This window comes from Centrocercus urophasianus, unplaced genomic scaffold (genome assembly GCF_019232065.1).
Source record: "Centrocercus urophasianus isolate 14NV4802_14NV808 unplaced genomic scaffold, USGS_Curo_1.0 seq_15, whole genome shotgun sequence".
Lineage (NCBI taxonomy): Eukaryota > Metazoa > Chordata > Aves > Galliformes > Phasianidae > Centrocercus > Centrocercus urophasianus.
In genome coordinates, this window is record NW_024884697.1 from 14,342,957 (window position 1) to 14,356,413 (window position 13,457).

The 13,457-nt window shown below is 40.4% G+C and overlaps 1 protein-coding gene across 4 annotated transcripts in view; it reads left to right on the forward strand.

The window, feature by feature from the left end:
* GRAMD4 (GRAM domain containing 4) overlaps positions 1 to 13,457 on the forward strand; it is a 75,872-nt gene that overhangs the window by 35,308 nt on the left and 27,107 nt on the right. For all 4 annotated transcript variants that reach the window (XM_042815905.1, XM_042815903.1, XM_042815904.1 and 1 more), the window contains 2 exons: positions 82 to 202; positions 11,831 to 11,951. In XM_042815905.1, the coding sequence (XP_042671839.1) occupies positions 82 to 202; positions 11,831 to 11,951 (242 nt within the window). The remainder of the gene's footprint in view (positions 1 to 81; positions 203 to 11,830; positions 11,952 to 13,457) is intronic.

Below are 13,457 nucleotides of genomic sequence, written 5' to 3' on the forward strand. Positions count from 1 at the left end.
CACTAAAAGTAAGTTGATATATTTAAATGACCAAAACCAAATGTGCCTCTGAGCTGTCAGTGTGTTCTGGCTTTCTTACAGGCTGGTCCAGGGACCATCATCATGGCTTCAGGAGTCCAGGATTTTAACAGAACGGAGTCTGACAGACTGAATGAAATCAAAGGTCACCTGGAAATAGCCTTACTGGAAAAACACTTTTTGCGTAAGTATGGCATTAGTACTCTGTGGAAAGGAATGGCTTAGGCCTGCTGGAAAAAGACTTGATGTATGTTCTCCAAAACTGCAAGAGGTTGCATCAGAATTCTGCGGTATGCTGATGACTGGATAATGCAGGGGCTGACGTTTCTCAAGGTTGCTAGGTCACTGAAGTATTTTTTTTTAAATGGCATTTGTCACAACATACAATGCCCTGTGACAAATGCTGTTTATTTGAAGCCTTAGTGTTGTAAGGGAATATTGTTGGAAGGTTCAACCTCTAGTGCAATAGCACCAACATCTGCCTCTGATACTGTGGGCCAACATAATAAAACGAGGAATTATTTACAGAGCAGCCCTCATTTCAACAGATCAGAACGGAAGACAGGCATTCCTTTAATGTTATAGAAGCAGAGATCTCCAACAAATAGAGTTCTCACTCAGCTGCTTTCCCAAATGGTCATTTTAGTGGATAATCTTTGAACTTAAGAATATGAGGGTTGTTTTTAGATGCTCAAAGCTCGTCAAATGTTTTCTAAGGATAAAAATAACATGTTTACAGATTGTATTCAATAACTAGATTAAAGTCTTAAAGTAATTTAAGACTTGTATTTTACCTTCAGCATGTTCTCAAGGACTTGAAATTAATTTCATGTGGCTTGTTTATCTTTTGGCAATATTTTTTTTTGATGTTTTATTCCCCTGAGTGCAAGAGGGTGGCATGATAAAGAAACTGGACAAAAATGTATGGTAAGCTGATACCAACTTCCACTGGAACTTCCACTAGCCTGGAAGAGGTATCATGATTGATCTATCAAGCAAAAGCTGGTTGTAATTTATTTGAATTCTAACTCATCTGTGCAGTACTGAAGTTACCTCATACTTCTTGTACCCCTGGAACTGTACTGCTTAAGCTACTGTTATCAGATTGTTCTTTGAACCAGATGGGATTTTCATGATTTCCTAATGTAACTTGGTGTGTGAGAGAAAGTAGGCCTTCCCAGAACTCATTTCTGGCTTGAACAAGGACATATATCTTGCTATAAAAACATTGTATGGCTGCCAAACACTTCCACTGCTGGTGAATCCATTTGCAGCATTTAGTGTATAGTTACAGGAGCTAAAAAATGTGTAGGGGACACATTTTTGCAAATATTTTTTTACTTTCAGGCTTATGCTGTAGTCTGAAAACCTTCTTATCAACCACTTGTAAATGAATCCTTTTCTTTTGCATATTGAACACAAATCTCAAGGCTGGAAGATAAGGAACATAATTGTTTGAGAATGTGTTTGGAAGTTCAGGCCAACGGGGATGGTTCTGGTAGGTAGGTCAGGCTCGCTCCAGCCTTCCTGCTGGGTCAAGACGTCTTTCCTGAAGCCTTGGCTTTGCTTTAGCTGCAGTCATTCTTATCCTGATGAGTTTTTTTGCAACTCTACAGAAAATCAAAAGAAGGAATGATAAACTGGTAAAGGAATAAGCACAGAAAAATCTCATTCCTCACTCCCACTTTTACCCCCTTCTGAGTTTTGGTCTGAAATGTGTTTGCCAGTTGGAATGAAGTAGGAGCTGAATTTTTTTGAATATGGTTGTTGTATTCATTAATTCTCTTCCTTATTTCTTTGAGGTTAACGAGTTGAAGGGTTCTTTCGGTGTTTTTTATTTGGTTCTAGAAATGCTGTGTGATATATATATCTTTTTTTCTTCCCAGAAGTGAACTGACAATGAGCAGAGAAACATTCTTGAAATGTGCAGTTTGTTTGCTTTATTTGCCTTTGGAAGAAAGCCTGGTTTTTAGTGTTTTCTGTTGTTCTGTTGTTGTTTTTTAAATCTTACTGCTTCAATAGATGATTTTTAAGGCTATTAACTGTATCTGCATGCTTTTATTTGTTGGATTTTGTTTTTTTTTTTTTTTTTTTTTTTTTTTTTAAAATTATGTGTTCCCTTAAGGTCTCTTAAAATGTTAGGTGTACACCACACTGTACGGTATGTGTATATAAAGCTGCAGGTCACTTTATGGCTGTAAATGTATAGCTCAGTGAGTAGCAGACTGCTGATCTTTCCTAAATTACAGTCAGTCAACTTAGTGGGCACAGTAACAGTTACAGTTAGTGGGCAAGAGTAAAAAGTGCAGTTTGGCTCAGTAATATTTTCAGTAAAACACATCTACACATGACCATAGCCTCTAAAAGCTGGAAAGGAAATCTAGAGCAAATATTTACCCAACACGCTCACAAAATAATGCAGTTGTCTAAAGGGAGAATATCTTCATCTGTGGTGCCAAATGAATCCCTTCCTTCCTTTCTAAAGAGAGAATCTAAAAATCCAGGAAGGTGAAGATGGAGAGGCATTACTTAGCATGTTCCGTAGCTATACATGCAAATAAAACGTGACTGAAAATGTGAGGATATTAAGCTTCAGACTGACAGGAGTCCTTCTGTCACTCACCAGGAGGAAAGGATCTTAGATAATGACATCTTAAGCAAGGGAGGGATCATCTGACTCTTCCAGCCAAAAGGGCTAAAGTTGCTTTTCCTGTCCGTACAGGAATGTTCTTAATCTGCATAATCTAATGGGTCCTTCTGAGCCTCATTATAGGAATGATGACCACAGCATTTTGGGTACCAGCCTGCAGTATTGGAGTGGATGACTCAGGGAGTCGTTCCTGCAGAACAGTGTTTAAATACCTGCTGAATGAAACCTGCAAAGAGTTCTGTCTGCTGGAAACACCGAACAGAAGTGGATGAAAAAAAAATAGTTTTGGAGCTGTTGCTATTTTACATTTGTAAAGGACGGTGCATTACTACAACCTTGCTTCTGTGCACTCCAGCACTACGTGGATGCTAGCTGAGGGTTCAGGTTTGGAAGACAGATACTGAACTGGGGTGCCTAGACTAATATGGTATGGTTAGCACGGTTTTTGAAAACATGGTTCATAGTATTTGTTCTTTCAGATCATACTTAGTACAGATGAACAAACTATTGAACCATGCTACAACAGCTTTCAGTGCTTCCATTTCACACTTTCTGTATCTAAAGGAGAAATAAAGCCTAACTTGCTGCTCTTGCATTCGGAAGACAAAAGGATAGGCGATATCCTTCTGGATTTGTACCTCACTGAGGGCTTTTTTCCCTGTGTTTGTGCCTGATTGTAGAGGGCAGTTCTGCAGCTGGTATTAGTTTATGCCAGCATTCTGTGCTACAGGCATGCTTTGTGGGTAGGCATGCATCCTATGGCTCACCTGAAGCATTAGCTAATTCTCATTCAGGGATGTTCAAGCCTGTTGCAACTCAATTTTAGCAACTCAAGGAAGAGGAGGTGATGGTGGCAGCAGCTGAGAGTAAATAAACCAGATGTCTTAGAGAAGAGTCACCTGGTGACATGAACTGAAGGAACTTGGAATTAGAGTGAAAGGCTTTGGGAGGAAATAAGGTCCCTTCGCACAAGGATTTTGCATCCCTCTCTGTTCAGCAGGCTGTTGCAGGAGTCCCTTGGTGCTTAAAAAACCACTGTTCGAGGTTATGATTTTTAAAACAATATTAAAGAAGTTGTGAGAATGCATCTTTCACATTAAAAGTTCTGCTGAACTTTTCTCCCTCTCTGGTATGCATATTTAAACTGTGTGTGTGGCTAAGTGTGGCTTCTTCTGTTTTGTTGCTAACCAACTCAGTGACTGTTTGTATGAAGAGCGAATTAACAGAATGTACTGAAGAAAGTAGAGCTCCAGATACCTGTGTGGTCTTCAGGTACATCTGGGATGTTAGAAAAGGAGATTTAATGTGTGGTGCTGGTGGTTGTGACCAAATTATCCTGTTTGAAGGCCTATTCTATATAGAAATACTAACAGCTCCTAGCAAAGCCACAGGAATTGTATGCAACAAAGTGACTGTAAAGCTGAGTCAGAGTCCCATTGTCACAGTACCCTTGGTGTAATTGTTCCTGATACCAAGGTCAAATGCCTGCTGCAGCAGCAAAGCTGGAAAACAGCAGGGGAACTGTTTCAGTGCAAGTTTTGCTTTCTTGCTGACTCAGCAGCCTGTAGTCACCTTTGGTTCAGAAATTTTGAAGCAGATTTAGGAGTTGATGCAGCAGCCCGCCTTCTTAAAGCGTGCTGATGCTTTGTACTGCCTCTGCGCCTTCACCTCAGCCTTGTTTTTCTCAGCTTAATATCCTGGACTCCCAGATTCCTGATGGGTGTTTCTGGGAAATAGTACATGTCCAGTGCTCTATCTAGCTGGTGGAGAATGGGTTCTGCTCTTGCTCTCTCAGCTTGACTCCGAGAGCCCAGGCTTGCCAAGACCAGAGAAGGAAAGGCTACAATTACAGCCCAGAGCCAGCAGCAGGATGGAGTCCTGGGCTGGTCCTGTTCCAGGGCTACCTTGTGCAGCCTGCACTAGATATTGCCCAAAACGTGTTGACAGTGGTTGTGTGAAGGTGCCAGAAGCCTGGGAGGCCCAACCCAGGAGGATCCCACACTCCTCTGATGTCTTCTGTGGGGCCAATTAATCTCAGTGCAGCACTGTGCTGACAAAGATAGATTGGTTTTGGTTCTGAAACTTGCTTCCTCACTGCTTCTGACAGATGCTGCCTACAACACTGTGTTATGTAGATACGGCATGCTCTTCCTCCTGCATTGTTTTTTTTTTTTCCTTTGGCTGCCCAGCTTTGCTTCATGAATTGTGAGGCTGGAAGTGGCTGAAACCTTGAGCGGGGCAGTGTGGACACTACACTGTGCCTGTCCCTGTTGTATAACTGGGCTGGAGATTTTAGGAGCTCTGTAGAACCTGCCCTTCCCTTATCGGTTCAGTAACACAGACATTGTAGAGAGTCTGCAGCTATTCCCAAACCAGGAGCTGAAATGTTTATAGCCTGATTCATTTATTCTGCCAAAATCATGGAGTGAAAACACTTCCTGCGCTAACGACAACATTTTTCACAGCTCTCTTCATTTTAGATGGATCTGCAGCTCTTCTGGCATTTTTATTCTCTGAAATTTCTGAAAATTCACAGAGCAGTAGTTCTCATGACTTTTAAGCTGACAGAAGTGCATCTAACAATAGAGAACTTCACAGTGGATGTTTTGAGAGTAGGATCTATCTCAGTGAGTTGTTGATTTTTAAGATAATCAGCGTGTTTTCAGGAAGCTTTTTAAGCTAGAGCCCGTTGCAAAAGTGAAATGCTCCTGTCTTTTCTGTGTCTATTATAATAAAGCTCAATTGAAAAATCTGTGTGTAAATGTAAGGTAACTAATTAAACATTAGCATAATTATTCTGTTCCAACTGTAGTAATGACATCTCAGTTCTTTCTAACATCACCTGCTCCAAGTGGGATGCAACAGGAGTGGTGAGAGAGAAGACCGCACCACTTCGCATAGATGTTGAATAAGATGTGCTTTTTAAATTAGACTTCCTCATTTATGTAAGACAGAACAACACTTCACACACAACACAAAATTCTGCTATTGAAATGAAGAATACCACACTCCTGAGCAGCAGGATGAAAGTTCAGGCTCAGCCTTCGCTGCCGCTGCTTCTGGATCAGCTCTGTTCTGCCTTCTATCAGTGCAGAGGAAGTCCGTGCCTCTCTCTCAGTTCCTGTAGGCGTATGCTAAGAGATTCAGAAATTGGTTCCCCAAAGCTGTGCCTATTGATGATGCTGGAGAAGGAGTTTTGCCTTAAAAAGCAAAACAAAACAAACAAACAAAAAACCACCAAAAAGCAGTAAATGGAGGTACAGCAAAATGACAAAGAAAGGAGAAGGGGGAAAAAAAGAGCAAAAGGAGAAAGGGGGATTTTTTAACAGCCATATTTGAGATAGGTTGGCTTAAAGCGAGCTGGCTTAGCTGCTTCTGAAAGTGACAGGTCACTTCAGTTTGTGTGCAGGTAAACTGGACTGAGCTGGAGAAAGTTTATGGTGAAAATGTGCGTGTGCTTTATTCTTTCTTTTTAAATATTTAACTGTTTCATTTCTCTGCTTTTAACAGAGTGCCCATACAGAATGCAGGAGGAAGGAGGAAAAGATATGCGCCAGATAAACATAGTCCATTTTTAATGTATCCTGTCTGCTTCTCTGGCTTCATGAGACAGCCGTATTCCCATTAGAAAATCTTTTTCCTCTTCTTTCTGCGCGAAAGACTCTTTCAAGCAGACAGGAGGGATGTGATCACAAAGGAAAACCATTGAATTAACAAAGCAAGGCATTTGCAAATGGAATAAAATGAATAGCTCTTCCTTCCATCTTCACTGACTTTTTTTTGCCGTATCTTACCTCATTAGCATTTAAGTGTCTTACTACTTGCCCTTGTACATAGTCTGGTTGGATTTAAAAAAGAAAAGTGTTTTTATCATTATTTTCTTCCACATATCACAGACAGTGTAGTTCAGCAAAGATCAGCTGAAGATAAAATAGTGCAGGGTAAGTTTTATAGGACAACGTGAAAACAGGTTTTTGAGGCAAGAGGAATGAGAATTCTGTAAGAGTAGTTAAATATGTGGAGAATGCATTTCAATCCTTGTGCAGCAGTGTCATAGAATCACAGAATGGCCTGGGTTAAAAGGACCACAGTGACCATCTGGTTTCAACCCCCTGCTGTGTGCAGGTCGCCAACCAGCAGACCAGGCTGCCCAGGGCCACATCCAGCCTGGCCTTGAATGCCTCCAGGGATGGGGCATCCACAGCCTCCTTGGGCAGATCATGAGAGGTCTTAGATTTTTTTTGTTTGATTGGTTTTTTAATTTATTCATACAAATTCTTTGCTCGTCTGAGACTCCTCACCACTGAATGTCTTGTGATTAAAAAAAAAGCAAACACCAAAAAACAACCCAACATGACAAAAATTTTATGTTTGCTGTATCGAATGTTACTGTGGCACTAACTGCTGAATGTTCCATAGGTGAATCTGAACCCTTAAATGACTCTTTTTTGCTCTCAAGAATGCATTCACTGATATTTTAAACTGTGCTTGTAGAAAGAGGGAACTGTAGTTGCAACATACTGGAAGTATGTAGGTTGCTCCAAAAGTAATGCATCCTATTTGTTTCCATGAAAATTAAAACAGCTACAAAGAGCAAAATAGTGCTGTTTGACAAAGCAAATTCTCGGCTACAAAGCACTGTTCTTCAGCATTATCACCACCATTAGCTGTGCACTTTGCCTAATATGAACAAGAGCCTGCATGCCATGCTCAAAAAATTCTGTACCGACTTGAAAGCTCATAAATTGAAGAGGTGACTTAAAGAACAAAGGACAGCTAATAAAGTGAAGCTGCTGGAACAGTGTCTTAGTCAAGCCCTTTTCTTTCCTGAGCATCTGTCATGCAAAAAATTAGAATGTCTGGCACTGTCTGGTATCAAAAGTTAGTACATTATTTGAAGTCTTACAGATAGATGTGTGGTAAGGCTTTGGAGTCTCCATGGCTCTCGAGTCTGTGGTGAAAAGGACAGAAGCCTTTGGGGAGGGAAGGGAAGGATTCAAAGGAGAACTGGTAAATAATTAGTTCACACTTCAGCTGTATCCTTTTGTAGCTGTGGATTGGGAACTTGCCTCCACGATACAAAATAAATCACAACATCACCATAAAAAGTAGGAAAAAAAAAAAAAAAGACCTACCTACCAACCTAAGTAGTTATTTTTTTGGTAGGTCTTTCCTCATCACTACTTGTTGCTCAGACAGCAGAAAGTGTTCTTAGAATGTGGCTTTACTTTATGACAAATGGTGAAGCACTTCCATGTCTTCTATGCTATTTATTGCTGGAGTTCAGGATAAAGAATAAAAGCACTTCAAAGTCTATGACAATAAAAATATATATATTTTCAGATTTTTAACATTTTTGTCTGCTATGTTGTACTGGCTTACCTGGGACACACTTAATACTCTGGCTGTCTGGAGGAACTGGGAGTCAGGCAAAGGCAGAAGGTGCATGTGTTGGAGATAGCTTCTAGCACTGGTGCTGAGATCCACTTTGGTAGTGTGTTGTTGAGATTTAGCACGTTCATTACCTATTGGACTACATACTTGAACTCCAGTAATTGTTCAAGGGGTTAAAGGGAGATTTGCCATAATTAACATAGACGTAGAAGAGTTATTCCTGTCTTATTAAGCACTGGTGTTTCCCCATGTAAATGTGGCAGGATACATCCAATGCTATTTGGCACTTCTGCTGTTTTAACTTTGTCTGATTTGATTTAACGCTGAGCTGACGGTATCCATAAACATCAATTTACAGTATTCTCTCTAGGCTCTGCTCTGGAAGTAATTTTTTCTCTCTTTGTCTCACAGGGAGATTTTGCTGCATACCTGTAGGCCTCCAAAGGAAAGCTATTATGTAAAATAGCTACTGGGAGTCTCCCTAATCCACCTCCAATCCCCTTATTAAAGGAAACATCCGCTTTACTGCACTTGTGGTGTTGAATTAGAAAGCCAACTTACTGTGTAATGCCTTCCCAGCCTAACATAGCATCTTCTTTTCCCAAATATTGCTGGGCCTTCTTTGTTCTCTCTGAACTAGACATATAGATATACAGTAGTTATGGGGTTTTTAGCAAAACGTTTCTGTCTGTCCTGAGAGGGAAACTGACTTTTTTCAGTAGCTGTAAGGCTGATGGCATGGTGGGGAATGATAGCTGCATTGTATTGAAATACTGGGTAGCTTGTCTTTGAGTGACTGGGTGAGAGCAGCTAAGCTTCTGGAAATGTTAAATCTTTAAATTTAGATGACTGACTCCTTGCAGACTTCTAAAGCTCATTTTTAAAAATGCAGCAAGCAGCATCCAGAAACTTCACTTTACTTGGAGAGTCTTTAAAGCATTTTTGAGGGTCGCATATCCATGTCTGGTTGAGCCGTACCCCGAATCTCTTGTAATGTCATATACAGCAGGAGACTGGGAGCTGTGACTGATGTGCCTGGGAGGGAAATGGATTAATCTTGGACCTGAAGCACAGCCTTCTTTGTGTGCACCCCTTTGGGGTGGTGGGGGAGGGAGAGCACTGGACTTTGGCTGTCTGAGGGTAAACTCCAAGGAGTGCACTTCTCTCATCATCGTGGAGAATACACATCTGTAAAGCTCAGTGGGAAGACATGGTGTTATCTTGTGGGCTCTGCTCTAGAGTTCGTGGGTTCTGGTCTTCATGGCCAATTTGGTTGCTTTGCAGGAGGAGCACCTGGGGCTTGAGAATTTCAGTTCAGTTTAGCCAAACTGTAGATTATTTCAGGGCAGAGAGCAAGGAAGAACAGCTCTTTTTTTTTCTTTTTTTTTTCTTCTTCTTTTTTCTATCCTCTGTGGTGGTTTCTGTTGCTTAGCAAACTTGGCATATTTAACTCACCAGACACGGAGATTTTACAACACCAGACCCATACTGCTGCCAAAGCAGCAACAAATGCTGCTTTAAAGAATGGAATGGGCAGAGCTGAGGTGGGTTCAAATTGCAAAGTTGCATACTTGAAAGTTAAGGAGTACTATCAGATGCTGTTTTTTTTGCCTTGTTTTATAGGAGTTCTGTCTTGTTCATTGTGCATCCTTTTACTCTGCCTCCTTTGCGTAAAATAATTATCTGGCTCTTCTTGTCCTCCCAGTGTTCGAGTTTCTGGGTTTTGTTTTGTTTTTAATAGGATGAGACACAGTACAATCAGAACAAGAAGGATTACGAAAGCTGGAGGATCTGTGTAGGCTTTCAAGAACACTGAGGTTAATTTATACTACTTGTGGTTTTCTTGTGTACACAAAATGCTTATTCATTTCCTCTTTTTTTCAGTTTTTATTTTTCAAATAGCTATCAAAGAATTTTTTTCCCTTTAATGGTCTTGAGAAATTAATCTTCCCTCTGGAACCTTTTGTAATATTGCACAAGCTCCAGTGTATTTGAATTACAAGAACTGCTTCCGTTCATTTGAATGCATGCTCTTGTTATGCAGCAATGCAAACTCTCGAAAGTGTAGGAAAGGCTAATTGCAAGCACAGTTTTCTTGCTGGAATTCAAATTGCTTGTAGACATGTAATTAGAAACAGCTCTGTATAAAAAGATGTGCCCTTATGCCTGTATCTTTCTCTTTATCTACAGGGCAAACAATCTCTGCTGCAACAGCAGATTTCCTTCTGTATCATATCATAGCATAGTATAGTCTTGAGAATAAATCTGGAGTTCTTTTGCTAGAGGACAAGTTGACTTCTCTGCTTCATGTCTTCTTTCTGGGGCTGTTAACAAAGCATCAGTGGTGAAATGACAGCACACTCCTGTTTGCTGGAATACAACCTGTAGCCTCCCAGTGGAACACATCGCATTGTGCTGTTCTCTCACTTCATGTTTTTCTCTCCTAATTCTGTGCTCTAAACCTCTTAGTGTGGCAGGAATATGGATAATCCGCCACCAGCTAACTGGCACAGCAGATAAAATGATGGGAGATGCTGCAGGAGCCCCTCGTGCAGTGAGGGCAGAGAGTTTATCAGATCTTCTGAATACTTGCAGTGGGACTTGTGACCTCCTCAAGGCACATGCTGATTGAAGTGACAAGGTTCAGATATCAAAACTGTCAGATTGACCACAAATTTACAAGACTATATAAAAAGAAACAGAAGAGGTTGCTGTAGGGTAGAACATAATCTGTGACTCGTGTAAAACGGTAAAGCTTGAACTCCTGTGTCTGTGGAGATAGTAGAATTAGCAAGTATTTCTGCTCTGGTTTGCTATAAGCCTAAAATACACCTGCTGTTCTACTTACTGCCAAGACTGAGCTAAAAAATCCAGCAGCCCAGAGAACAAAAAATAGAGTAATTTTGTCATTTAAAAAAAGGAAAGAACAAAAGAGATTCCCAGTCTTCTTTTTGTCACGTCTCTTGAGTGCCTATCTTGGCAAAGCAATTGGTGACAGCAAGTCTGTTGTAGCTCTAGACTAAAATAAGATCATGACAATGATACTGTCAGTGACAAAAAGCAAAGCTAATTAGCCACAAAAAAGTCTTATGCATAGTTGATAGTTCATGAAAGAGAATATGTATATTTGTGTATATATAGGTGTGTTTATACATACATAATTTCTTGGAATTTAGTCAGGCACCCTGTAACCTTGGAAAAAAATAGAAACCTGTACTCAATTCCTCATCCCATAACCTGTTCTGTACAGACTCAAGTCTGTAATGCATCCACCTGACTTGAATGAAAATACTAGCGTGCCAGTTGTTGACAGAGAATTATGTAGCATTGGATAACTTCATGAGTATGAGTTTGTTTTTTCCTACCCATACACATGGGAGGAAAAGGAGGAACAGATTTTTTTTATTATTTTATTTTATGAGCAACAAATAGCCTTTCCTGCTGATTATTTCTGTGGGGAATGAAGGATATGTCAAGCTGTATTTAGCTAAAGGTAGCTTGTACCAAAGGATGTATCTGTAAAGGAGAACTTTGAAGTCATTTTTCTACTTGCTTTAACAGTTAGAATGGAACGTTTTGTACATGGTATACCTGTGCATTTTTTGTGAAGTTATTCCAGATCTCAATTATTTGCTTTTTATGGTGAAAATATTTGCTGTAGCCCAAATGGAAACAACAAGAAAACGACAAAAAAAATCTTATTTGCCATATTTAGGGTTTATTGTTCTTCAAAATAGCAAAATGTTTTTATTCTATCCTACTTAACAGAGGAGGAACTCAGGAAGCTGAGAGAAGAAACGAATGCTGAAACATTAAGGCAAGAACTAGAAAAGGAACGACAGAGGAGGCTAGAACTGGAACAAAAAGTCAATGAAGTACTTAAAGCAAGGTAAGAGAAATGTCTTCACTGTATAGCTGAAAGCCACTTGAGGTCTCAGACTCTGAATGAGGAGTTTTGGTGAAAACATCAATTCAAAAAACACATCAAAAATCACTTAGATGAGTAATTCACGGAGAGAGAAGCTATGTTTTCCTGTAAAAGTACATCAGGAAGCTGAGTGATGAAACAAAGACTGAAACATTAAGGGAAGGGCTTTAAAGAGGCAGGGAAAGTGGAAACTAGAACATGAAGTCAGTGAAGTACTTAAAGAAGGGTAAGAGAAATGTCTTTGCTGTATAGCTGAAAGCCACTTAAGGTCTCAAACTGAATGAAAGTTTGGGTGAAAATATCCATTTCCAGTTTAGACTCTTAAAATAAACAAGTGGTTCACAGAGAAAGAAGCTGTCCTTTCCTATGAAAGTACATCTTGTACAGAGCAGTACTCCCGTATTACTTGACCATACGTACTGTCATAGCAACAGAGATGTCCTGGCAGTTGTCTGGTTGGAATGTTCTTCCTATCATCTCTGGGGTCTGACCTGCATGGAGCTGTCAGCATGCACTGTGTGATGCTGAATGCCACAGCCTGTGCCGTGCTGATGGATACATGTTGCCTCTTCAAACACTGTCATCTCCTGACTGCCCAGTCAGTGCTACTCCTCTTCTGGTGAGTGCAAGGGCATCCCAGTACCACACCACAGTCCTTAATGTATGGAAGTGGCTGAAATTTGAGCCTTCCTTGCCACTGCAGTGAGGAGTATGTCCCTCCCCATACTCCTAAATTTGTACAGCTTTGAAGACATTTCTCCTGATGCTACTAAGCAACACATTTGATGATGTCTTTTCTTAGTCTGCCTGTCTGTATGGAGACTTTAGTTCTTAGAACTGTAGCAGATGCTTGGTGACCCTGATGGTCTAGCTCGCTTGCCCGCGTTGTTGTCCTCAGCGTAGCTAAGGTTACTTGGCTGAGTACTTGGAGCTGTGGTTCAACATCAACTACAGTCATCACTAAATAGTGCAAGCTGAGTTGGTAATTGTGCAGAGTAAATGCTGCCAGCTATTTGGAGGTTACAGGCAAGAGCAAACTGGCAAAACTTTTTGCTCTGGGTATGAGATTTCCAATACTGTACAAACTTCACCAGCTACTTCCTGCAGTACATATGCTGAGCATAAAAATCCTTTTATGGTTAGGCCAGCTGCCCTTACACCCAGTATTCTGTTGCAGGGGGATGGGAGATGTTTATGGAGAGTATGTGAGCTTACTTGCTTTCAGTAGTCTACGCTAAGCTATGGAAGTAGTTCAGAAGTTCACTGTTAACTACGAAGAAGCAATTGTGGGAGTTTGTTTCTTTAATACATTTCCTAGTGTCTCTACTTAGAGTTGAGTTAATCACAGAAGTGAGTAACTATTAAGCATTCAGCTTAAGTATTACCTTTGGTCACTTATTCTTTTCTGCAGACTGTAGAGTTCCAGATTTTCCTGTGTTTCCCCTTCAGTGCTTCATTTACTATTCT